At 40.0% G+C, this 27,098-nt stretch overlaps 3 protein-coding genes across 4 annotated transcripts in view; 2 read left to right on the top strand and 1 right to left on the bottom strand.

The window, feature by feature from the left end:
- The window catches only part of kctd10 (potassium channel tetramerization domain containing 10), a 4,481-nt gene extending 36 nt beyond the window's left edge, over window positions 1-4,445 (top strand). The window contains exons 1-7 of the mRNA XM_044196876.1: window positions 1-94; window positions 1,308-1,521; window positions 1,622-1,791; window positions 2,472-2,558; window positions 2,665-2,717; window positions 2,836-3,031; window positions 3,146-4,445. The exon at window positions 1-94 is cut by the window's left edge and continues 36 nt beyond it. Coding sequence (XP_044052811.1) covers window positions 92-94; window positions 1,308-1,521; window positions 1,622-1,791; window positions 2,472-2,558; window positions 2,665-2,717; window positions 2,836-3,031; window positions 3,146-3,364 — 942 coding nt within the window. The 5' untranslated portion in view covers window positions 1-91 and the 3' untranslated portion in view covers window positions 3,365-4,445. The remainder of the gene's footprint in view (window positions 95-1,307; window positions 1,522-1,621; window positions 1,792-2,471; window positions 2,559-2,664; window positions 2,718-2,835; window positions 3,032-3,145) is intronic.
- A 127-nt stretch (window positions 4,446-4,572) lies between these two features.
- myo1ha (myosin IHa) lies at window positions 4,573-13,358 on the bottom strand. Its single transcript, XM_044196871.1, has 31 exons — window positions 12,593-13,358; window positions 12,390-12,505; window positions 12,028-12,226; window positions 11,850-11,930; window positions 11,069-11,248; window positions 10,888-10,986; window positions 10,682-10,795; window positions 10,519-10,590; window positions 10,293-10,412; window positions 10,132-10,199; window positions 9,893-9,998; window positions 9,659-9,739; window positions 9,483-9,574; window positions 8,990-9,084; window positions 8,832-8,878; window positions 8,403-8,483; window positions 7,689-7,794; window positions 7,480-7,597; window positions 7,253-7,366; window positions 7,086-7,162; window positions 6,937-7,005; window positions 6,753-6,837; window positions 6,511-6,673; window positions 6,323-6,406; window positions 6,142-6,235; window positions 6,011-6,066; window positions 5,791-5,926; window positions 5,632-5,702; window positions 5,244-5,341; window positions 5,055-5,154; window positions 4,573-4,954 (listed from the first exon to the last, which is right to left on the bottom strand). Exons 1-31 carry the CDS (start codon window positions 12,803-12,805, stop codon window positions 4,928-4,930), a joined length of 3,162 nt encoding a protein of 1,053 aa, XP_044052806.1. The 5' UTR covers window positions 12,806-13,358; the 3' UTR covers window positions 4,573-4,927.
- Window positions 13,359-24,892: 11,534 nt separating this feature from the next.
- Window positions 24,893-27,098, top strand: part of foxn4 (forkhead box N4) — a 7,615-nt gene continuing 5,409 nt past the window's right edge. Inside the window, exons 1-3 of one of the 2 annotated variants that reach the window (XM_044196875.1) lie at window positions 24,894-25,036; window positions 25,202-25,726; window positions 26,344-26,444. In XM_044196875.1, coding sequence (XP_044052810.1) covers window positions 26,365-26,444 — 80 coding nt within the window. In that variant the 5' untranslated portion in view covers window positions 24,894-25,036; window positions 25,202-25,726; window positions 26,344-26,364. Of the gene's footprint in view, window positions 25,727-26,343; window positions 26,445-27,098 lie in introns of both variants that reach the window. The other variant, XM_044196874.1, reaches the window with a different exon arrangement.

Raw genomic sequence — 27,098 nt, 5'->3', positions numbered from 1 at the left:
TTTTATAACTGCGCAGCGTTGGACCGGAAGGAAGTGGGTGTTAGCTGACTGACGTTAGCAAGCTACAATTACTTAGTCTGCTGCGGGTTCTATGGTAAATACACTTATGTTTTATCAAAAGCCAATTATAAACACGCGGCTAACGTTATGTGTAGTAAGTTATTTTAATAGTCAGTGTCATAATATGTGTATCTTTTGCCAGAATTGTAATAATATAGGTAACTTTAGTTAATGCTAACTAGCTAGCTAGCTCACTAGCCGTGCTGGCTAAAATCAAATTACTTGCTACTTAACGCTGCTGGATTGAGGCATACGGTCCAGAGCGGGGGGAAAGCCGTGAACAGTCGTACAAACGTAATAACGCTTATTATTAGCGCTTTGAAAAGGAGAGCAGCCGCAAACCAAAAGTCTGTAGTAACGTACTGTGTGTGAATTGCCTCTGCCCTGTTCCAGCTTTTACATTGCTTTATTATGGCAACCTGAACACAAATACTAATAAAAGGAGGATTTTCTCCTTAAATTGTTCTAATAGTATGAAAGACCCCAGGACATAGACAGCTTTTTTTGTTTCCTATTGACATAACGTTATTGCGAATACAATTCGTATATTCGTCTTCATACATTTTATAATAGCTGTTTTATACATGTGTAATTATGTAAACATTTTGCCAGGTAACCTATTATAATAATAAGACAATTGCCTCAACTTTTATGACTTATAAACCTCTCAAGTATCAGAGTCCACTGTCATAAATAAAACAGAAGACTCACAACATGTATTTCATTTTGCAGATAAAATGATTAGAATGGTGATATTCTATACTTTTTTCTTATTGGCAACAAATCGCATAACAATGCCAATAATGAATTGATGATTTATCACTAACTGCATAGCAAAAGCCTGCTATAGCTTCTTCATCTGAGCCATAGACCTCCATTGTTGTCCAACAACTATCAAAAACTTATAAATGAGACACACCCTTGCACTGCAAAGCATGTTCCTTTACCACAATGAACATGGACACTAAAAATCAAATTCTATATCTGTGGCCTGATTTAAAAGAATTGCAACTTTAGTAACAACAAATGGGCTTGGGGCTGAGTGCTACAGATGGGTTAGGGAACACACATTGTTGGATTTGGTCGAAAAATATAGACTAACACCAGCCTTATCCTTAAAAATGAGCTATCTACATTAACATTGACCTGTGTGTTAATAATCTAACTTTTTCCACTCAACGCCCTAAACCAAGCTAATCCAGTCCTGATCCAGGTGTCACTTTGTGTTTTATCTTGTTCTGTCCCAGGAAGAGATGTCAGGAGAGAGTGTGGTGAGCTCGGCAGTGCCGGCAGCTACAACCCGGACTACATCCTTCAAGGGTTCCAGCCCCAGCTCTAAATATGTGAAGTTAAATGTGGGTGGGGCACTGTACTACACTACAATGCAGACACTAACCAAACAGGACACAATGCTCAAAGCCATGTTCAGTGGCAGGATGGAGGTCCTCACAGACAGTGAAGGTGAGCTGTTGGTGAAAGTGTTTAAATAATAACCAGGCGTTATGTCATGCACTGGCCGTGATCTATTACTAACTAATGTTTCACCATTTCATATACATAGGTTGGATCTTGATTGATCGCTGTGGGAAACATTTTGGAACAATCCTTAACTACCTTAGAGACGGGGCAGTGCCGCTCCCAGACAGCCGACGGGAAACCGAAGAACTGCTGGCTGAGGCCAAGTATTATCTTGTCCAAGGCCTAGCTGATGAATGTACAGCTGCCTTGCAGGTACCATTACTACAGAGGGTTGTCAATTAGGCAGGGCAATATATTAATACTTCATCTATCATCAGAATCTTTGTTAAATGAGCACCACATAACTATTACTATTTCTTTTGAATCATTTCTAAAATACTTTAGCATTCCACCTAAAAATTATAGTTTTTGATTAAGTTTTAATTTCAGCGGACTGCACTGTACATCTGACCGACTTTGTCCAGTTAATCTTTTCTTTAAATACTGTATCTCCCACCCTACTATTCATAATGGATAGGTATCATTAGTTTTGGTTTTTGTTCATTTGTTTTCTTAAATTGAATTTTTAGATTTTTTTTAATCTGTTCATTTTGAATATTACAAATTGATTTATGGATAAGCAACTCAAATGTACAAAAATATAGGTGAAAATCTGATACTTTTTATTGTTCATTTTCAACTACTATGAGGGACATAAAATCTGTGTGAAAATAATTTTAAACCTATCTGCTTAAAAAGTTTCAGCATTTCTGGTGACAGCTAGTAACTAAAGCAAAGAGCCTTAGTAATTATTTGGGTTGTGGTTGTATATCTTTCATCATCTTTGCTACTCTGTTCCACTAGGTGGCATCCTTTCTCTTATTATAGACTGTATGTTGCTGTTTTGCAGGGGAACTTTTTTAATGGAAAAAACTATTAATTTTTTCCTGTAGAACAAAGAAAGTTATGAACCCCTTTGTAAAGTGCCTCTGATGACATCATCTAAGGAAGAGCAGAAGTTGATTGCAACCTCAAATAAGGTATTTTTTTTTTTTACATAATGTGCTGACTTTCTAGTGTTCAATATCAAGAGAAATTTGTCGTTTAGATTTTTCTTTCAAAATACAAACTTCTTTGTCTTCACAGCCTACTGTCAAATTGCTGTATAACAGAAGCAACAACAAATATTCATATACCAGGTGAGTCCTCTTCAACTGGTATCAGGAGCTAGCATGCCTAATTAAAGAAGGAACATAATGTGGTGAAATCATGCAAGTTGTCTTAATAAATGACCTTCCTGTAACTCTTCCCCCCCAGCAATTCTGATGACAACATGCTGAAAAATATCGAGCTGTTTGACAAGTTGTCATTGCGGTTCAACGGTCGAGTACTTTTCATCAAAGATGTGATTGGGGATGAGATTTGTTGTTGGTCATTTTATGGCCAGGGGCGTAAGATAGCTGAAGTGTGCTGCACCTCCATTGTTTATGCCACAGAAAAAAAGCAGACAAAGGTAAATATCCATTTGTAATATGCCCACTCTTAAGAGTTCTTTGCTCTTTTGTAAGCACAGAGCTACAGTATGTTGTTTAAATATCTCTTGTGTAACACTCTACTTCTCTCCTAGGTGGAGTTCCCTGAGGCTCGAATCTATGAGGAGACCCTCAACATCCTCCTGTATGAGTCCCACGATGGGAGGGGTCCAGACAATGCCCTGCTGGAGGCCACAGGGGGTGCTGCGGGGCGATCTCATCATCTGGATGAGGACGAGGAGCGAGAACGAATTGAACGAGTTCGTAGGATTCATATCAAACGACCTGATGATCGCACACACCACCACCAGTGACCTTTCTCCCTCGACCCGTCAGCCTGTGTCTCCGACCCTGGACAGTCCCTGCACCACACATTGTGCCTTACATCACCCAGCGCCTCTCTGTCTCACTTCCGCTCTTACTGGTATTTTACCAGCTTTTTCTCCAGGAGACTACAGTGAGATGAGTGTCATACAGCAGTGTGTAGTGGTGAAGTGATTTTGTGAGTGTTTGTGTGTTCACTTGTCATCTTTGTTGTGTGGTTTGAGAGGCTGTAGTGTTTTTGTTCTCTGTTTGTTAGTCATGATAACTTCTATCATTGTTTTCTAAAGCCCATAGACATGGGTGTTTGCATTCAGCACTGCAGGTGACCACCGTTTTACCAGAGGGTGTGGAAAAAAAAGAATTGTCAATATAAATCTTGTTATTTGAGGTCCTAACTACATTACATCCAGGGGAACAAGAATTATATCATGTAAGCAGCTAAAAATTAATGTACATAATTTTGGCTTCTCCTTACCATGGTTCTGACGGGTCCACTGTAAGGTGGATTAACTAGGTGTTGTACACAATGGGGCCACATGGTGGCACCGTTTTACTCTTAGAAGATGTTACCAAGGCTATTTTGTAGCCTGCAGATAATAGCAATTAAACCCTTTTTTTTAATGTAATAATTTTGATACAATTAAGATATCACAGGTGGATGCAACATTTCACTGTAGTGCTTCTGCCATATTTAGTTTTAACATTTATGCATTTTCCCTTCACTTCACTAAATGATCATTATTTTCAGTGGAGGGAACTTGAGCTGTGACCTGAGGTGTTAAATGTACTGGGGTGATTGAATGATGGATGTCGAGGTTGAAGTGAATGACTGTAACCAGAGAGCTCCCTGGTAGGAAGGGAATCCTGTCTACAAGCTTTTAACAGGGAGAGAAATTAGGCCTGTCCTTCATCGCTGCATTCATCAGAGAATGTACTGTTTGCACACAAAAGGTTTGAGTTGAAATATGTCTAACAATCACAGTACTTGTAGGTCTGTTGTACAGAAGTGAACATATATGTATGTTTTATATTTATACATACTTTATCACAAATAAATTTCTACAAACATTATTTTGTTCTGTTTTTAATTTGCATATTCCCCATTATCAGTAAACATAAAAAAATTATGATACATATGGCTTCATTGCTCAGAAATCAGAATTACACATTCTTTGAAGCAGTTTATGAGTAATGTTGTGTTTTGTACATTCAAATTGTTTTGTAGATTTAAATTTTTGATTTACAGTCCAATGTCAGCCTTTGCTTTGAACTGTAGTGCTCAAAACAGACAAATCCTTCCTTAAACACACACTGATGTTAAAACTTTAACCTCATGAGAGTTTGATAGTCTTTGGTGAAAAAGTAAAAATCTTTATTGACTAGTATGTATAAATGAAAAATGTGTTGCTGTACAACAAAACAAGCTCATCCAGGGTTTCTAAAGTGCTGCTGTTTCTGGTCAGGTGTATTTCCTGTAGACATGTTGATCTCCCCTTAGGGGTCTCCTGATTAAAAATGCAGGGGCTTCTTGTGTGTCTTCCCAACCCTACACATTACCGTGTTCTTGCCCGAGTGGCAACCTGCAGTGACAAAACAGCTTGATTCATGTTGTATCACTTTGCAGATTCATTTAGAGCAGAGCAATAAGCACACTCTTCATCATAACAACACTCATCTCACCACCATGAGGTGTCCGTTCTTGGCCTTGTATACCGTGGGTTCCTGTCCAGTGCTGAAGTCCACCGCACTCTCTTTACCCACCTGGATTTCTATCTTGATGCTGAGAATAAATAAACACACACAGTGTTTTAGACTGAAGCACATGTGAAATCCAACCTCTTCAGTTCTTTTTTGTAAACACAGACTCACCTGCCCTGAACCACTTTGATTGCATTCTGTTTGTTAGCAATGAGACTGAGTTTGGTCAAAAACTCAAACAAGTGGTCGCACTGTATTACAAGGTCCCCCTGAAACAATCACAAAATAATATGCAATCAGATGAATGGAACCTACATTACAAAATGTCAGTTTGTATCTGGCTTTTAAGAAACTTTGACCTGAAAATCTTTGAAGACTTAACTGTGTAAATGAGCTGTACGATTCAACAATTTATTATCTGTTAATTTAAAAACTTTCATAATGGGTCTATTTGTCCCACCATATCTGATCACTTCCCAGTGCCATATTTGTCGCCAAAGTGAAAGAGAAGCAATGCTGTCAAGCCGAAATGTCTGCTGCATATTATATACCCACATACCTTCTGTTTAGGGTCCCCACATGTTATGTGGAATACAATGATGTCATCAGTCAAGTTACTGACCGAAATACCTGCAATGAGTAAATTACAGACACTTGTAGCCCAATATGAAAACATCCTTAATGGCAAGTCAAGTATATATTATCATGTTGTCCTGACCTTTGAGAGAGGTGTACAGCACTCTCTGTTTGATCTTAGCTTCCTCTATCACGTAGGCAGCTGTCTGGGTGAGGACGAGCTGTCGTGGCCTTGGTTTGAAACCATTCCTGTCATATTTAATTACTGGGACACTGTACTAAAGAAACACAGAATACAACACAGTGATTTGTGTTCAATGTGATGCTGTATTTCCTCTGAGTGTACAATGACATTTTATTACCTTAATGTGCTCATTGCGAATTATCTGGAGAACCCTCGTGTTTATGTCTTGTTCACCTAGAGATGTTAAATGATGTAAAAAAAAATTACTGTTAAAAAAAATGCCATTGTGTGAATGTATCTGATACTTACGGATTCTGGTGTCCACGAAAGGTTGAGCGACACTCTGTGGATAACTCTCCTTTTTGCCCTTGAAGATGGAGCTAGTTACAAGCTTCAGTTGAAACTGAAGGGACAAAAAATATAAAGTTGATCACTACAAAAAGAACATATGATGATCCAGTCTTATATAATGTATTTACCTGTGTGTTACCTGTGCTTTTTTCTGTGGTGTGATTCCTCTCACATACTTCCGTACCATAAGACGGTAGTGAAGCTTACGCAGTATCTCTGATGCCTGGCAAGAACAAAAAAAACATGCACAGAGTCAAAATAAAATGTTAGCTTGTTTTTAAGCTTGTATTTAATCTGTTTTACAATGAAGATGATTAACCGTTGTACCTCTGTGAGCACAGCAGGTGGAGATTGCCAGGTTGTTTTGTCCAAAACGGTCTTTGGCAGATTGTTTTTAAGCCTGTTCAAGTAATTTTGTCTCACAAAGGCAAGGTACTCCGAGTTATCTGTGGTTTTTGCTTGCCCTCTGGTCATGTAACCTTTGATAAATCTGAAATAGGTTGTAAAATATTGTATTGTATTGTGAAATGTGACCTCGAGAGGAGCTGTGTAATGATAGACTTTCTTACTTTTTGATGACTTTTACAGCCCATGCTCTCTTCTCTCTCTCCTTCCTAGCCTGCACTCCTCTCCAACAAGTTTCAATCTTAGTGGCTGAGGATGTAACAAATATAATAGTCAGTGTGTAATTGTCCTTTACTCACATAAAGCAACATAGTACATCCTGTCTACATCATGTGTTGTGGCATTTACCAGCTTCTTTCTGTTTTCTGAATTCTCCCTTTGCTTTGTATCCTTTGTATTTGGCCTGGAGCCTCGTTGCTGCAAATTCAGAGCGTAATATTAAATCACTGTGCGACTAGTTATGGTCGCAACATTAATCGCTGTTGATTTGCACTCACCCAGTTCATGTTTACATTTCTCAAAAGCATCCTCTGTGGCGTAAAGTGTCCTCGGATGACGGATGAATATTTTGGTACTAAAACAAAGGGAAACAATAAACATGTTTTTGGTTGCTTCTGGCTTACAGTGCATTTGCTGTGTTGTATTTAGGAGGCGCTATCCTCACCGTCCCATTTTGTACTCATTTGGCAAGTAGCCCAGATGTTGAACCAGCACTTCCACTCCATCAGCGGGCACTCCTCTCCAGTGAGGCCAGGTGGCTGGACACAGGGGTTTATATCTGTAAGATGCAGTAAACAACCCACTCAGCTTTTTTTTAAATGCACTGGAGAGGAACTACTTAAACTGAGGTTTTTAATTAAAAAAATCAAGCATAAGGTCCAAGCTTCATACCTCTTCAAGAAGACCTCATATTTACGTCTGTATGCAAAACCAGCTCGTCTGACTCTGAGGTGCTCCATCAGGCCCAGGTATTTCACCTGGTGCCTGATCAGTGCTTCGTCAAATTGACCTGTGTTTGTGTGAGAGAGACATGGATCCAATTCAAACATCTCCATCCTGTTAACAAAATAGCTTCATGTACATTCTGTTAATTTAAGTACCTGGCTGCTTTGACTCATTCGATTTTAGACAGCGTATGTACCAGGCCTCTTTAGCCATGAGGATCTCTGTCAGCTTCAGCAGGCTGCTCTTAAACTGGGTCGCAACCTACAGACACAACATGAGGGTGATAATCCCCAACAGTTCATCTGTCAGATACATATGCCTTATTGATGACACAGTCAGACTGCCATTGACAAGAGAAAAAATGTCTTTGTCTCAGTGGTCACTCTATCTAAACCACTTTTTTTGTTTCTTCTAATTTATAATAATCTCTACATTGTGCGCATTTTTTCTCTTTAAAAATGCATTGCAAAAAATGTAAAAATGTGTATCACATAAGTCCTGTATGGGCTTCAGTACATTATGGGTTTGTTATATTCATAGTAAATTGTTTGGGGATAATGGGTGCTAGTTTGTCTTATGTGATCTCCTAATTATAGATGGATCAGTCATTTTTATGTCTGAGTATATAGCCTGCTTTTTGTTCACGTAAATGTTTGCCTGACAAATATCTTGTAGGTCAAAATGTTGAATCAATAAAATAAACTTCTACTTTTCCACTCCAGATTATGCCAGGAAAATAAAAATGAAGTGATGCTTATATATGGCTTGTAACTCTGAGCCATAGCACAGTACTGCTGATAAAATATATCATCAGTTCTGTTAGTGATACAGCTGAAGGATATGGAGGGTCAAACATGGTGAGTTCTCACCGTTTCTGGTCTTCGCCTGCTGTCTGGATCCACTGTGGAGAAGCACTCTCTGACTATGGCATTTTTAGACTGACAAATCAGCTATGAGAAGGCGGGATAACACACACAGATTATAACACACCAATTTACCATAATGTGTGATGCTTTGCCAAATATCCTGCATTCCCCTCTTTATTCACAGCGGTGGTCCCCACATGGCCAGTTGAATAGACTTTTTTCACAACAGACATTTTGACTTATCAAACACAGGTAACTAATAACACTGTTAATTGCTGCATTGCAATAATTGATGGCCATTGTTAATGTAATTAGGTCCACCTGTGCTGTTTATTTGACAAATCAAAATACCTGCTGTGAAAAAGGTCTATGAATATGACTAATATGGGTACCTTGCCTCACATAATATAAAATGTTAATTTGCAGACTTACATCTTTTATGTTTCTATATAATAGGTCATTGTTTTTGTCCAGGAAACCTAAAATATCACACACACAAAAAAAAACAAAAAGGCTGTTAGTCAGTTGAAAATGGAACAAAAAGGTTTAGCTGTTTCAGTAACAGGGCCTGACATTGTGGTTTCTTTTACCCACAACACAGTAGGTGACCTCCCCGGCATAATGCAAGAGACGGAAATCTCCCCTCTCCAGAGTCTTACGTGTCATTTTGTCAGCCAGTTTGTGCCTGCAGTAAAAGAGGTGGAGAGAGACAGAGGGATGAAGAGTGAGAGGCTTTACAGACCAATCCTAATCCTCCGTCTCTATCGGCTCACTGTCGGCTCACTCACAAGACACCAGTCAGCAGAACATTAGACTTTAGTGTTCAGGAGAAGCTTTGAATTACACAATATCATTTAAATGGAGTTTGTGTTAAATTAAAACAAATGGTTCATTACCTATTGTGTAACTCTAAAACACTTAAACATATGTAAACATTTCAAAATGATTGGTAAAAGCAACATTTTTAGCTTTTGTAATTTCTAAAGCACCTAAACATCTTTTTAGCAAAGATAGTTTCAATACCTCCCTACTTGTGAAATATTCTGTAGGTGTGTGTGAGGTTAAGGTTAGGTTTTAACTCACGTGACAAAGTGAGGGTGATTTCCCATCTTTTCTTCCAGTCTCTCCAGGAAGGTGAGATCTGTGGCATCTCCTGGCCTGAGACACTCCTCATCCTGCAGGACCGTCATTAACGCATGATAATACTTCAGCTTCAGTGTATTATATTGCAGTAAAGTTCTATTCCAGTTAATACACACCAGTATTGATATGATTCCTCTGTGTTTCTCCTCAACCAGGTCACAGATGATCTTGTTGTTGAAAAATTGAACTGGCTCCCACTAGGGAAAAATTAGATTGTGAGTGGAGCTCTTTTCAACACCAGTCAATGTAAACATACTCTGTCATAGTCACTGAGTCATTATCAATGAATGTGACATTGATATGACATTCATTCAGTATTATAAGTTTTTGTGTCAGGTTTACAAGATTACCTCAATATCCTCTGCTTCATATTCTTCCTGCTCAGCCTTCAGTGTCAACTGGATAAAAAGCTGCTGCAGTTTCTCGTTGCAGTAGTTTATACAGAACTGCTCAAAACTGAGGAAATGGGTCATGTCAACAGCAAATTTCAGCTGTTGTTGGTTTAAAAAGGCTGTAAAACAGCCTTCATCAGGGTATCAGACATAAAAAAAAATGCCACAATGTAAGAATGGGAAAGATTTCAGCCTACCTGTTTACATAGAAAACCTCAAATCCATATATGTCCAAAAGCCCTATAACAGTCTTCCTTGAAGCGTCCTGGCAAAAAAAAAAAGGTTCAAAGTATAAAGCCAGTAAATACTCATCCTCACTGCCTAAGATTGGTCATTCATCACACACTCTTCTCCTCACCTTGTTCTCCATGGACTCGTTTATCCTGTTGACCAGCCAGGTGAAGGTCTGTCCATAGATGGCTTTGGCCAGGGCATCTCTGGCATAGGTGGCATGATCGATCGTGAATGGGCTGAGGACCTTTACAGCGAGACAAAATCAGAGCTAAATTTCAAACACTACGTGGACAGTTTTAAATAGAAACACAACCTTATCGGGAGGATAGGAGAGTTTAACATGTGTGTACTTGATCTGTTTTGGCTTCAATCTTCCTGTATGTCAGTCCCTCTTGGAGACTCTGAGCATCGACTCCTAGTAGCTGCAGGGGAAAATAGCATTAAGTGAGTTTATTCTTTGACTTTTTGTAATAATCCTGGATACCTAAAGACTTTTTATTTCTTTTTTCTTACATTTGAGACCCAGCGCAGCTCTGCATTGTTGTTCAGGAGGGCATGGCCTTTACTGTTGGAGTCAAACTGAACATTCCCCAAGTGGAGAACGCTTGCTACGATCCCAAACAAGTGCTGCACAGAATAAACATTTATAAGGCAGTGCAAAACTAGTGAGAATGAGTGAATGGTTTAAAACAGAGCATCAGTAACAGCATTCAACTTACATTAGTGTTAATGTCATCAATGTTGATGATTTGCAGTGCATTTTTGACTGTCTTCCAGTCATTTCTGTCATTAATTGAAGACACAATGGCACACTCTCCCTGTTAAGCAAACATAGCAACAGGTTGTCAAAGTCTATTATTGTCTCATAAATCTCTTTTATTAAAACAGGATTATACATACCTGGGTTAGATAGTTGTAATGCTGACAGTCTCTCTCCAGGCCCAGCTGGTGCAGCAGGCCCTCCTCTCCTCCCTCCACTAGCTGGTAGAAGATGTGGAAGTTTCTCTCCCCGTGATTCTGATGCACGACCCTCGACTTCTCCAGCAGGTAGTTCAGGATATGGCCTCCGACAGCATCCCCCTATGGGCATCATGATCCTAAAGAGAGCAGCTCTACAACTTGCAGAAAAAACATGGTATGCCTATGGTCCAGTGGACAGATTTTAAAAAATCTTCTTAGAATAAAATATCTTCTTCTTGAAAGCTATTTTTTCAGTCCTATGAAAGGAATGTTAATATTTATCAAGTATTTTGCTGAACTGAATGAAGAAAGATTTAGATGAAGAAATGAATGCTTGAGCAAAGTTCTAAAATCTGCCATTTTAGTCCTTTTTTGGCTTCATTTTTACCTTTAAATTGAGTCACTAAACATTTTATTGTTAAACTTTTATTTCATATATTTCAACCACCCCCAAGTTACCATATATACTGTAAACCCACCTTGAGTATTTTTCCCCCTAATGTTTGGATGATGGGTTGCAGCTGAGGAGGCTAGATTATAGTTTCTAGGCACATTTGTAAGAACCTAAGTGCAGTTTAGATGAGACTAATGCTAAGATTTTAAAACAGGAGAACTACACTAAAAGGACTTCTAATAAACTTCCTGTTTTTTTCTGTCTTAATTATACTTGATTAATATATTTCTTAGAAGCCCCTCTGTGAATCTGTCCCTTGATTCTTACCTGGCTGTCAAACTGAATGTCCATGTACTTCCCAAACCGACTTGAGTTGTCATTTTTCAGTGTTTTGGCATTGCCGAAAGCCTGTGGGAAAACACCGTACCACACAGAATAATTAATGTTACCATGACTTGCTTTTTGATATATCATTCCAATGATATAACCTAAGTAACCATCAGACCTCGAGGACAGGGTTGGACATGAGCATTTTGTCCCTGACGGTGTTTAGTAGAGTGGTGCTTGGACAGCTGACAGCGTAATACTGCAGAATCTTCTTGGAGGCCTCCGTCTTCCCTGCTCCACTCTCACCAGAGATGAGGATGAAGTGATTGTTGAACTCTGTCAGCATGGTTTGGTAGGCGTTGTCTGCCAGGGCGTAGCTGTAGGGATGCAGAGCAATCATAATATTTCACAGGTGAACCTAAGAACACTTGACTAACAGTTACTTCAAGTTACTATCAAGAGCTTAAGTCAGGTGTGTACATGCTCACAGACATACACATGTACAAATATTCATAGTTTTCATACAGATTATACACTCACATGTGTGGTGGAAGCTCAAAAAAGTTGACACCCATGTAGAGATCCATCTGTTTCTTATTGTAGATGTCCAGCTCTTTGTAGGGATTGACAGACACTAGCAACGTGCCAATGTAGGTCTAAAAGAATGAAACAATCATATCACTTGTTAAGATGCACATACATTTGCTGACAGCAGGGTTTAAAAAGTCCTCTCCCAGACTCACATAGATGAGATCTTTGCTGAAGCGTTTCTTGAGGTTGCTGAGGAAAGCCGCCTCTGTGGTTTCATCGAGAAGGACAAAATCCTGGATTCCAACCCGGTCCCTGGCAGTCAGGGCGCCCTCCATGTCCAGCTGACCCTGTGCAACAAGTTGTATCAACCATAAGGCAGCCAAATGCACAACACAAAAGTCCACATTCCTGGTGTTTAGCATCATAATCTGAAGATTTCTTGATTTCTAAAACATATTACACATTCAAGACTTTATGATACGTCATACATTTGAGTTTGTTAGGGTTAACACCTTTATAAATCAGTATCTTTAATAGTTAGATTAATTCAAAACTTTAGAGGAAGCAATCTCTCCCAAAGTAACAAAAACAAGTGTGACACATTTTGCATGCATCAAGAATGATATTCAAAATTCTCAGCCATGTATTCTGACAAATGCAGCTGGATGAATGAATGTTTAAATAAATGGCTCCATGGGGGAGGACGGAGATGAAAAAAGCACCAGAAAAAAGCACAAACATGGTCCCTGTTAGTTCTATTGAAATAAGAGGTCTAGAGGTCCTATGTGTCTTTGAAGCAAAGCTCTGTGATTGTGCAGACGAACAGACAGAAGCTAATGATCGCTACACAGCACACAGGGACCTTGGCTGGCAGCCCGTAGTTCACTAGAGCTGACGCACCAACCAAACACAACACACTGTGCAAATGGACTCGGGGAGCCCAAAACAGCGGCACATTTGAGAGGCATAGTGGGAAAAATTCCACCAATCTGTTTTGCATTCTCAGCACCAACACTTAGACCAAAGGTTTTCACAGCTTTTGTTGGTTTTGTATTTTTTCTCTCCCTCCTTTGGAAGCAGAAGTCCTTTGATTCTCAACTCTCTCTGTAAAAACATTAAAAAAGATAATCCATTGGATCTAATTGACACAAAGCCCTCCGCACCCCCCTCCTCCTCTACCTCTATCCTCTGCCTATGGCCCTCATTTTTTCTGAGAAAGGCCAAGTGTTTTTGTCCTGTAAATACCACGGAGTAGAGACAAAAAAGACGTCTTTAAAATGCAGTCTACAATCCATTACACAAATTCCCCCTGCATATCCATTCAGTAATTATTCATTAGAAAACATTTAACGTCACAGTGAATTTCACACTAGGCAGTCGAAACACAATAGAGGAGATTTGGCCTATTTCGGGGTGAGGAGTTGGGGAGGGGTTGGCTGTACAGAGGAAGGGTGAAGGCGAAGGAGGGGGGAGGAGGGGAGCAGTATTTGTCTGATCTGAGAACCTCTGAAACGGGGCCGTCTTGAGACAACAGGACAGACTAAATAGTGCAGTAACGGTCTGTGCCCCGCTGCTTGCTGTGACACTCATTTAGTGTGCCCCGAGGGCGAACAATAGAGGCTTGTTCTTAGCAATCCTGTGCTGTAATTTGGACTTCATTACTTTGCTCACACGGGGCCCCATGGAAGGATAGAGGAGGCTAGTCAGATGAGAGTGTTTTTTTCCACCTGTCAGCCCCGCACCCCCAATGCTCTCACCCCTCTCCTCAACAATACCCCTCACCCCGTGTCCCCACCAATAACCCTCACCGACCCCCTTCCCATAGCCACCCCCCTCCTCCCTCCCAGCCAACCACTTTAAGCCAATGAGACAGGTGAACAATATCATTGAAGGAACCCTTTTTTGGACGTCAGAATCAATCTGGCAGTGTGATGGTAGTGGTGCTGGTGTGGGGTATCTGTGACACCCCCTTTCTTCATGGGAACAAACTTCTCTCAGGGCAGCACAAGCAGACAATATGCTGGGACAGCGTGACTTAGGGATCTGCCATACAGTATTACAAGTAATAACATGAACAGATAAGCTCCTGTCAAGAAGAGGATTAATGAATTCAGTGGTGATAAAAATGCTAATGTTTTAGGTTTTCATTCAGTGCATTGACAAACTCTAAAGGTTTGTTGTTTTCCATTCAGGTTTCCTTTGGTGCAGGTATTTCTTTTTTAAGAAAGCTGTCTGCAGCATGCAAAAGTGTTTCTAAAGACACTGCGCTAGAAAGGCTGAACACTGAATGGGCGTTCTCAGTCCAGGAGGACAAGAAAGCCTGAGTTGAAGAAAGCACCTGGCTATAGAAAAACGTTCTCCTCATGCATGTGTTATTTGTAGCTTTATATAATAGAAACCAGATGGACTGGATTGTAATTCTAGTTATAATTTAACAATCGACAGCCCATTCTGATGCACAGCGGAAAGAATGATTATGTAATGAGTCCACTAAGTCATTGTCAGATCAGGTGAATTGCCTTGCTACCTCAAGAGCGCAACCAATTGTATTTTAATTAAGAGATGGTCCCTCATCTTGGTCTTGAGTGTCAGTGTTGCCTGAGACAGACTGACCTCATCTGTGTGAGAAGCAGAGGTAGCTTTAGGGCGGGAGGGAGGGAGGTTAGCTGCTAAGAGGCAGCAATTCACCAACCAAGTAACAGGAAAGTTTATCTTCCTCTTCAAGAGGCTTCTGTCTGATTATCTCATGTGTTGGTAATATCTCCACTTAACTCGAAAGGTCCTTGGAAGTCACAACAGCTAAAGGAGAGACTCCAACGCTGTTTTTAGTTTTGGTTCAGCTGAGGTTATACTGACCAGGGCTCTGTTTCCCAAAAGCATCTTGAAGCAATAGTTCAACATTTTGGGAAATACACTTATTCACTTTCTGGCAGAAAATTAAATGAGAAGATGGATACCATTCTCATATCTGTACATTAAATGTGAAGCTACAGTCAGCAGCCGGTTATCTAAGCTTAGCAAAAGATTGGAAATTGTAAAATCAGCTAGCATATTGTCATTGTTTTACACTTTAGTTTTTGTACAGATTAAACAAACAAAATAAAACATGTTAATTAGTGAGCGTTAGAGGAGCTGGTAGGCAGATTTTGTTACCTTCAAACTGATCCAGGCTAGCTGTTTCCCTCTGTTTCCAGTCTTTGTGCTAAGCTAAGCTAACCAGCTACTGGCTGTAGTTTCATGTTTAACTGGGTATGACAGTGGTATCCATCTTTTTATCTATCTCTCCGCCAGAAAGCATATTTCCCAAAATGTCCAAAAAAAACTGAGGTGATGATCAGTCATCTTATTCATTGTCCCAAGCCCATAGCCTTGGGACAATGGGACTATCAAGCTTCCTGTACCAACTTTGAAACTCTTTGACAGCACCCACAGTATAGTCTAAACTATATCGTATATAGGTGACAAAAAGAACACATTACAATTTTTTACAGTGCAAAAGAAAACTCAAACCTGCATTTCTGAAGTTGTATTATTCTGCTGTCAGAATCTCAGTGAGGATCCAAATTGGGGAAAAATCCCTTCTCTCCAGAGAAGTTAGACAAAAATAGCATGTCCTCCTGTGTCTGCTTGCATGGAGATAATCAGTAAACCTGTAAACACTGAACTGTTGACAGTTGGCAAAAGTCCTCTCCCCTGGTTTGTCTAGTAGCTCATTCATCCAGTATGTGATCGTACTAGTGTTGGTGATGCTGCATAGAGGCCTGTGTGCAAATATGCTCCTCCACATCATCATCATTCAGGCTCAGGGTACTGTGGGCCGGGTGCTTAATCATTCATGCCGTGGGAGGTGGAGGGACAGAGAGATCTTATTCAGTGCTTACCTGGGTATCTACTGCTCTACTGAGTGTAACATAACGATACAGAAACAAGATCCAAACCACACCAATCCAACCAACCCCTTCTCTCTCTCTCCATTACATCACTACCAACAGCAAAAAGCCCCCAGTCTCCTTCTCCCTGCTAGCACAGTCTAGGTCTGGTTACTGATCTTTGATTAGATGGATACATTACAGGCTAATCACCAACCGCTTTATTACTCAGTGTAACAATGCTGGTCAGGGGAGCACCATTGTTTTGAGAGGCAGTCTGAGCTGCCAGTGCTTAAGGCTTCTGTAAAATGCTGCTGGGTTGATGCCTAAATGCAATTACCTAATTTTTTGCTTGGGTGAAAACAATTATCAGATAACCTTTACTTGAAGTTCCTATGATAGCATTCAAATATCAGAAGTGAGTATTCTGGGGGCATTTTATGCTTGTATTAGATAGTTGACAGTGTAGAGATGACAGGAATTGAAGGAACAGAGGGATGGGGAATGAAAAAGGGCAACAAAAGTCCCTGAACAGACTTGAAACAGAGACCACCAGGGTGCCCCTTAAGTCTATAACCGGCCTTCTACTTCAACTTTAACTTCATTGTACACCAGTGGTGGAAGAAGTACCCGGATCTTTTGCTTGAGTAAAAGTAGCCACAGAGTAGAAATGGGAAATGCTACAAGTAAAAGTCCTGCATTCAAAATTTACTTTACAAAAGTATCAGCATCATAATATACTCATAGTACCAAGAGTAAAAGCACTCATTATGCAAAATGGCTGATTTCAGAATAATGTATGTTGTATTATTGGATTATAATTAGTGATGCATTAATGTCTTCATCACTTTAATGTTGCAGCTCGTAAAGGGGGAGCTAATTTCAACTACTTTATATACTGTTGGGTATCTTAATCCATAATAATACATCATAATTTATAGGTTGATTATATTTTGTATTAATTATCTGAATCTGCAAAGTAACTAGTAACTAAATTTATCAAATAAATGTAGTGGAGTAGAAGTACAAAGTAGCATAAAATGGATATACTCAAGTAAAGTACAAGTACCTCAAAATTGTACTTAAGTACAGTACTTAGTTACTTTTCTCCACAGTTGTACACAAGTGAAAATATGCCTTGCAGCCAGGTGAAACACAGAACACAGACAGACTTGAACACAAAACATGTAATACAAGTAAAACAAGCTCACATCAAGCACTGTACATCATCATATCAAAATTATTAATCTCTCTAAAATCTTTGCAAATGACAGAAAAGTAAAATAGTTTTGGCAAGGCCACTCAAACTGACAATAGTAAAAAGACTGAAAGAGTCTTCAGTCACGCTAGCTGTGCTTTGAGATTAATGCTAACGTCAGCTTGCTCACAATGGCAATGCTAACATGCTGATGTTGTTATAGTTTGAGGATTTTTCATTTCCTGTTTTATTTTGTAGGGTGTCCCTCTCCTTGTGTGTCTTGTGGTTGTACTTCCTGTCTTTGTTTGCTTTCCCTCCAGTTTTGATTGTTGGCCCTTCCTTGATTGTTTCCACCTGTGTCTCGTTGTTTCACCTCCCCTAGGGTATTTAGTCCGGGTCTCTGGCTTTGTTCAGTGTTGGGTCATTGTTGTTACTACATGGTGTGGTTCTGGCCTTGAGTTTTGTCCCTGTTTTGTGAGTGTTCCTGACCTTTGTGTGTGTTGCCGCTTGGTGCACTTTGGTTGTACCTGGTTCTTCTGCCCAGTTCCCTGATATTCTTCCGTGAGTTCTGCTTTGGATTCTTTGTCTCCCTTAGACCTTGGATGTATCCTGGATTTTGTACTTTGCCTGCTCCCTATTGGACTGTTGCCACATTGGACTCACTTCCCTGTTTCCACCACTGCCAGCTGGTAACCCATTTTCCGGGTTGCCTGTTCATTACCTCTCTGCCTACCAGTTTCCTGCCTGTACCTGCCTGTAAACCACATCATCCTCAATAAACATTGTAGCCATCAGGCAACTTCACCTCATTACGGTTCCTGGTCATCTGCATTCGGGTCCACATACCACTACACACATCATATGACAGATGTTTAGCAGGTATAATGTTCACCATCTTAGCTTAGTGTGTTAGCATGCTAACATTTGATAGCTCGCACCAAACCTAAAATGTCATTAGTTTAGTAGGTATTTGGTGATAAAACAACTGGCATTCCAATAGTTATCGAGACAAATTATTGCTTTCAACTGGATGCTTAATCACTTGCTGACTCACTTGCTGAAAGTGTTGAGCCTGGACTTTGTTTTAAGGCTGTTCATATCTACTAACAATAAGATATAAGTTGATATACCACTATTAAATTAGAAGTTGGATTTGGTACAGGAATTCTATTTTCTTGCAAATATTTTCTAAAGAACCATTCCATTTTCTTTTGTGTACAAAAATGACCTTAAAGTAGTTGCACCTTTTAGAGAGAGACTCTGGGGAGTAAAAATGCATTTACTTCTGTAACCTGGTAACCGCCATTAGAAAACACACACCCTCCAAGGTAACGCAGGTGTCCATTTTCTTTGCTCTCGTGACCTAAATGTGAGAAAAGATCAGGTTTCACCCCCTTAATGGATTGATTAATGTTTGGAAAGCTTTCAGTCAACTGTCTATGATGGGTGACCAGTTGAGTGTTCAACGTATTTGAATTATTCACTCTCCACTCCAGAAAAGTTGTCAAGGTTACCTCTGCCGTCGCCCCACCTCTCCCCTGGCCCAGCGGCCCAGCAATGCTTGTCCAATCTTAACAAGCTTTGTGCTACCCACTGGGCTCTGATTCAGCACGAGACCCGGCAAATCCAATTACACAGGAGTCAGAGAGGTTGATTTTCCCATTATAGATTCCATGCTGAGAAAGAGAACTGATGATAACACTCACATCACACCACTACTGCCCCCCCATCCCCTCCTTATTTTGTCTCCATTTCACTGTTTCCCTCCCTTTATTTCTCCCTCTCTTCCTATCTAATTCCTCTTTTTCCCAAAGACCTTCTTTCTTCCCCTGTCCCTTTCTTTGGATCTTTCTTTCATAGTCCATTATTCTAATTTTTCAGAGCAGCGTAACGAAGCCTGGGCCCCGTCATCATTTCAGTACCAAAATGCTGGGTCAGTGAGGTTGCTTCACACCCCACATTGGACATTTTTTTTACTTAGATATTATTTATATCTTGCTTAAGAGATGAGAAGGATATATAACATCATCACGTCCCTCTTGTGATTGTGGTTTCTTATTCCGTCCCATTTTTGATGTACTGTACCTTTAAATATTTCATTGCATTACACTTGATTTGACAATTTTCTTTACACAATACCCGCTTACACACCAGAAATAAAATGTTTGTCAGCTTGGATAACCCCTCAAAGGTCAGTGCTAAAACTAAATGCACAGTAATTAGACAACTTGACTTAGGGGTGACTGAGTGCCATCCTTAGGGGACACCATGTGCCTGCACTGACACATAAAAAAGTTACTGAGAGCTCTTTTGGAAATTAGGCTCTTTTACACTCAATCGGCTGTGAAAAAGAAGAGGACTTTTGCTCCATCTTTACCCTTTAGGGCACTGAAAAGGACTGATCTCACCTCAGACCAGAGGCTTTGGTGTTGCCACAGGTCACTCAGAGGTCAACACCATTGACCTCTCTAAACCTTCGAGATATGGTTTTCTGATCCTTCAGGACAATAGGATTGTGAAGTCCAGCGGTCTGTCTGGAGAAGTCGTCTGCCATGTAGGAGAGAAAATGGTATGATGGGACCTGCAGGGGCATTTCTGCTTGACCAATATTGACCAAAACTCTGTGAGTGCGTAAAACGTCAGCTGCAGCTCAACCTCTCCATTGTTCAGCTTGATGCAAACTGATGGCTAATAGTGAAAACTCAAGGTTTTGAAGTCTAGAAAGAAATATTCAGATCCTTTACTTAAGTAAAACAAAATACTCCATCACAAGTAAAAATCCTACATTGAAAATATTACTTAAGTAAAAGTACGTAAGTATTATTAGCAAAATGTACTTAAAGTATCAAAAGGAAAAGTGAAAAATGGCCCCTGTTATACTATTATACAATATATGTATATTTATATAGATTTAAAAAAAAAGATAATTTTTTAAATTTTGTATAATCCATAACAATGCATCATATTTTATAAACTGATCATATGTTTTGTATATAAAATCTTAATCTGTAAAGTAACTAGTAACTACAGCTGTCATTTAAATGTAGTGGAGTAAAAAGTACATTTCCCTTTGAATTGTAGTGGAGAAGAAGTATTAAATGGAAATACTCAAGTCAGATGCAAGTATCTCAAATTTGTACTGAAGTACAGTACTTGAGTGAATGTATTTATTTGGATTTTGGTTTTGAAATCTCCTCTACCGAGACCTTTGCCACCACAATAATAAAACCCCAATGAGAACTAGATGCCTTTTTCACAGAAGACATTTTGTCACAGTAGAAAAGGTTGATGATCATGAAATTGATGATGTCTGAATACCATTTAGCTGCTTCAGTTTCAGGGTCCTGGTATTGTGTATGCTGGCTCACTGTCACATTGTCATGGCTTACTTTATTAGTAACACCTGTGCTTTTCCTACTGGGACAAACATGTCTGCTGTGAAAAAGACCTATTTCAAAAAAAATTATGCCTATATGTGAAAACTGTTAACAGTGAGGTCTTTGAATTAGAACTGAGGTTTTTTTAATTTGCTGCTGACTTTGTCAAATCTAATTTTGCAGTAAGTTGAGTGTCCTGAGTAGCAATGCGATGCCATGAGTGTAAACTGCATTGCACTTAATGACAAAAATCTTAACAAATACTTCTAGAGATTATATGTTGCTTGTTTTTTGTTTGTTGTTTTTGTGTGCATGATTTGGGTGAAGTGACCCTTTAATACAACTGCCTGGAAGTCATTATGCAACACACAAGTTTACAATATAACTACAACAGTGTTGCACTGCACGTAAAGGGTTTAACTGTTCAGTTTCAAACTTCTGTTAGCACACTATTATAATATTGTATAGAAAAATTAAAATTCCCTATTCACTATAAAGATGTGAAGGGTATGCATAAATGAGTATACGATGTAACATTAAAGATGGGGTATGCGATTCTGGAGAAATCCACTGCCATGACAAATACCATGATATAGAGCGAACAACAACACAGCAAGTAATATAACTAACATTAGCTAGGTTGTGGGTTAGCAACAGTTGCTGCTGCGACGCTAACATCCAGAGAGGACAAGATGGTTTCCCAGAGCCAGCAAACCAGCTCCAGACAGCGATACTCACAACTCTCCTGCTACTATAGCTAACATCACACCAACAGCATATCTTGGCAAACTAGAAAGTAAGCTGAATGTCCGTTGGCAAGTAATTTAACGTGACCTGACACACAAATCATGGCTGGAATAGTGTTGTGTGGCTCGGTCCGAGCCACCTTGTTTATCTCCCATTTACAGAGACAGGGCTGTGTACAAACACCGGAGATTTTTTCAGCGCACACAGAACGGAAAGCTGGTGGACCGTGAGGAGATATTCGCTGAATTTGACAAAAAGATGTGTATTGCTTTAGAATCGCATACCCCACCTTTAAATGAACACCTTAATGCTGACATCCTCCCTCTGTGAAGGTGTAACTCCAATGAAACCTGTTGAAAGCCATCTCTGACTGACTGACCTCTGACAGGGCAACCTGAGGCCTGACAGTTGGACACTCTGCTCCATCCAGGCTGCAGCTTCAGTGAGAAAACTAAGTCTTTGGCAGGACACCATTGCAGCGCCTTGGCTAATCATGGCTGACAGCAGCTTCCTCTGTGTGACCAGAGGGTCACTCTGGGTAACATGTTGTTCTGGGGGACACTGTGTCTATGCCTGCAGAGGAGATTAGAGGGGTGAGCTGACCTCGTTCTCAGAGGGGCTGATGTGTTTTGAGTAAACACTTGGTGCAAGACAAAAACACAGGCTACAAACACAGGCCAACCCTCAGGCAGTGATCCCATTGTTTCCCCATTACTCCTGAACAGGCATGAGAGAGGAGAGCCGTCCCTCTGTGTTCCTGAACTGCAGGGAGTCCTTGTGCTCTCCCCTGAATGCATCGCACACAGCCAGGTCTGCCATTAACTTGATAGTCCTAAACATGTCACTACCTGGCCATAAACAAGTATTTGACCATATTGACCATATATATATATATATATATATATATATATGAGGCAGCTGTGTCTCAGGAGGTAGAGCAGCTCCTCTAATCACAGGGTTGGCTGTTCGATCCCCAGCTCCTCCTATCCACATAATATGACCATTATGCTGATATTTACTAAAGGCATGCACAGGTACACAGGGACAGAACAATACAAGCACCATGCAATAAAACTATTAGAATAGATATCAGTTTCCAGAAGCTCATAATGTTGCTTTTCCATTGCATAACAAATTATGTAATGTAGCAAGGGGAAAACTTCACTAGCAAAGAGAAGCAGTTGATACAGGTACAGTAGAAATTTGCTTGCCAACATCTGAAACTGCAGCCACCGAAATGACCACTAACACCTCTGGAGCTTTTTTTTTTCTCATTTAAGGCCTAAAAAAGCAACATGATACACTTCTGCAATGTGTTGTCTGCTAACAGCTGTCCACGCTTGCAGTAAATGTCAGCCTGATGATAATATTATCAAGTTATTATATATAATATATCCAGATAGTAGTATTTTAGAATTACCACTACTACTAAGGCTGCACTTTGTGATGTTGGGGAGTAGATATCAGTTCAAGGTCTTGCAGTTAATGTGGATGAGGATCCACTTGTTCTTCATAGCCGGTGCAGTTTCCTTGTATTTTCCATACATTCCATCATTTTGACTGAACTTTATGACTGAAGTGCCAGCAATTCAAGATGCAATGTGTAAATCACAATTACAAAGACAGCTACACAGCAGAGTCCTGTTAAGTTGGATATTTTAACTACTGCATATTAAATTACTGAAATTGTTAATATATATATGTATATACAGTGGTGTGCAAAAGTGTTCGCCCCCATCCTGATTTCTTATTTTTTTGCATGTTTGTCACACTTAAATGTTTCAGATCATCAAACAGATTTAAATATTAGTCAAAGATAACACAAGTAAACCCAAAATGCAGTTTTTAAATGAAGGTTGTTATTATTAAGGGAAAACAAAATCCAAACCTACATGACCCTCTGTGAAAAAGTGATTGCCCCATAAACCTAATAACTGGTTGGGCCACCCTTAGCAGCAACAACTGCAATCAAGCATTTGCGATAACTTGCAATGAGTCTTTTACAGTGCTGTGGAGGAATTTTGGCCCACTCATCTTTGCAGAATTGTTGTAATTCAGCCACATTGGAGGGTTTTCGAGCATGAACTGCCACAGCATCTCAATAGGATTCAGGTCAGGACTTTGACTAGGCCATTCCAAAGTCTTCATTTAGCTCTAGTAAGATGTTTCTGTTTTTTTGTCCAACCCCTGCATGAGGCACTTATCCAGATGAATTTATGAATAAACTATTCAAGGACACTTTGGCTGAACCTGTGGCATTGCAGTGGTCATCCTGATATTCGAATTATATCATCATCACCACCACCACCACCACCACCAACTCTTGACCTGCAGGATCTCACACAGTGTGAGCACCCCCTGCACCACAGTGTCTCCCCCGTTTCCAGATCATAACCCCGCGGACTTTAGGACCTTCAGGATCTGCTCTCTGAGGATGGTCTTGTTTTTGTCCGTTACGTTCATGCATGTAATCATTGACTGTGCCTATTGTGACAGGCGGATTTACCATCTGTAGGGTCCCATGGGGCTGATACTGCTGTCACTGCAATCTTCCTACAGACTCCAAGGAATTCCCCTTTAATTTCCGGCCGCACATTTGAACCTCGAACAGGTTTCACATTTAAGTCTGCTATGAAAAGACCATACCTGCTTGTGTTGTCTCATTCAGCACAGAAGTGTCCACTCATAGCATCCACTGCAAGAAGATTTGTGTCATTCTTGATGTCCTATCGAATTGTAAAACAGTTTGAAGTGAGATGTAGCATTTGGAAGACCATCTAGAAATTGTGGGAAAAGTAATTAAACAAACAAATACAAACGCTGAGAGCTGCGTTTCCACCTTACTCGTTATATTCGTGCGATTTTAAGCATGAATGCATCCTCTTAGACTTTCAAACATGAGAAAAGTCAATTAGACTAATCACATCAAAACTGTCACCCATTTCCTCGATATAGGCGAAGGAATACTGATTTTGTTCTTGTGTGCAAAATGAGTTATTTGCCATTGTGCATACAACTCAGTGAAATGCATTATTTATAATGAAAATCGGCAGTTGGAAGTGTTTTTTTTAACAATTCAGCTTGAGTGAGGAGGTGGTGACACAGTGATTTCTTATTTTCTGGATTGGTGAATGTACTGTAATGCGTTACCAACCACAGAGTTTTTACTGAAGTAGACCTCTCTAAGGAGTGTGAGGCTTTGCCGCCTCCCGCTGCAGCCCACCCGGCCCCCTGCCCTCCTTACGCGCCTCCCCGGCTCTTTTTCCCACTGATGAGAGGAGCAGGACGCGGCCACAGCGGCGGGAAGCAAATTATCTGCAAGCACTTCCCTAAAAAAAAAAAGTTCACACTCACATACACAGATGCCACCACAAGTAGCGACTCACACCGTCTTAGACCTGATCGAGGGAACTTACTGGGAATAACATGACAGGAGGATATAGTGGAGCAAAATGGATATTTAAGGTTTCTTCTTCTTTCTTTTTTCTGTTTAGCTCAGGTGTTTTTTTCTCTTGCTTTTATTGCGCTTAGTCCGGTTTAACTATTTTAAAATACTCAACTTTTTTTTGCCTTAAATAGCCTCAACAGGATTTAGGCCTGAACTAATAATGTATTTTGTGTTTTATTAAGACGCACAGGACGCAAGTGTGTGCCACTGGAGGAACAAGTGCACATGACAGACAGGGAACTTCTTTAAATATATCATCTTATCTCTAATAATCAACCAATAAGAGGACTATAATGTCTGGGTGGAGTATGGCCTGACGTTTAATGCAACAAACTTGTGTTTGGCTGCTGCTGGATCCAGTGGAGGAGCGCACCAAGAGCGCACTGTGACACCAAGTCCCCCGAAAAAAACTGAGAGAAAAATAAAATCTCCACATCGCTACTTCTGCACTTGTTGTGGGAAGTGTGGATGTTGTCGGGACTGTTAACAGGCACTGCATTAACAGCAGCTGTCAAACTCATGGGATCCTCCAGCCCCCCGGGCGACTGGGAGCTCTGTTGAAGTCTCCTCTGCGCATGTCAGAGCGCTGGATGGCTCCAGAGAGGGAAATTTAAAAACGGTTTTTGGAGAATCAAGTGCAACACAGTGAAATACAGTACAGGGGCTCGCAACCGGCTCACACATTCTTCAAATATCATCCAAAACAGGTGATTTTTTAATGATTTCTCTCTTTCAGCATCACAGTCTTTATCAGAATGTTGTTCTTTTCTGAGAATATTGAAAATGTATTGATTTTTAAACTTTAAACATAATTTCTCTGTAGACATGCTAAATGATAAGCCATTTAAACATTGGCTGAGTTAATGTGACCAAACTGTTGAACATTTGAACGGAATGCTTATTGAATACAAGCTACATTATTCTATTTGTTTTATGTATTTCTTATGAAATTCAATTAGTGAGAGTTATGGGGAACTATAAGCATTCAAACAGTAAAATGGGCTTCAGCTACAACAAAGGCATACTGATGCCACACAGAAAATGTATTCACTACTATTAATTCATTTTATTTTCATTTTAATTTGTTTATACTTTTGTTTTCATTTAACCTTAAATTTGAGTTTAAAATGTTTGCTTTTTATGGAGCAATTTTATATTTTCAGAAATAGCACATGCTGTTCCACCATGTTTACTAAAGAAGACACTATTTGAAGCAATATTATTAATATTGTAATAATTTCTTTTACATGGCTTGTTTATTTCAGTTTGAAGACTCACAGGGGGCATAACCTAAAGTGTGTTCATTTCATTTATTTCATTGCAGTGGTACCACATATCCCAGGAAATGATAGAAGGTGGAATTACATCCAGGATGTCAGGAATAATTGAGAATGCTGGGCATCATCCGTCTCCACAGGACTACAGGTAAGACTTCTGATTTAAACCACGTTCAGCTATATTAGGACAAACAGTTACAGAATCTTCTAGTATTAAACAAGGTGTTATTTTGTGTTGCATATTGTCAGAAATACTCAGGATCAAATCTGAGATGCCTCAATAGATAAAAGGCGTATTTTTTATTAATCAAACCCTTTAAGGTGTTTCCCAGATGGTCATGGAACAAATTGTCTAACCCCACTATGTTTTATCTAAAGGTGGATGGACAGCTCTTTTTGTGCATGGGGGGTTTCATGGAAAAGGAGAGAGAGAAAAAAATCCTGAAGAATAAATGATTTTCAGTCTGAATGGATCTGTCAGAAACCATCAGCTCTGTTTACACTCCCGCTGTCGGCACACGGAGAGCCTGAGCCTCTTGGCCTGCCGACTCAGGGGGAGACGGGGCGCTCTAGGTCACCAGTATGCACAAGTGGCTCCCAATTAGAAAAGGAGGGAGGAAGGGAGGGAGGAGGAGGTGCAATATTTAGTGTTGTTAAACCTCTGGGAAGGCTCGGATGATACATGGAGACACCAGCTCAACATGTTTTGCATCAGTGAACAATTTCTATGCTGCTGGTAGGGAGGGGAGGTGGGGGATACCCCCCAGTGTCTCATCTATTCTATAGTTTCTATCAGTCTGTA

This window comes from Siniperca chuatsi, linkage group LG5 (assembly GCF_020085105.1).
Source record: "Siniperca chuatsi isolate FFG_IHB_CAS linkage group LG5, ASM2008510v1, whole genome shotgun sequence".
Taxonomy (NCBI): Eukaryota; Metazoa; Chordata; class Actinopteri; order Centrarchiformes; family Sinipercidae; genus Siniperca; species Siniperca chuatsi.
The sequence above is the reverse complement of the archived record's forward strand: the minus strand, read 5'-3'. Positions and strand labels throughout refer to the sequence as shown.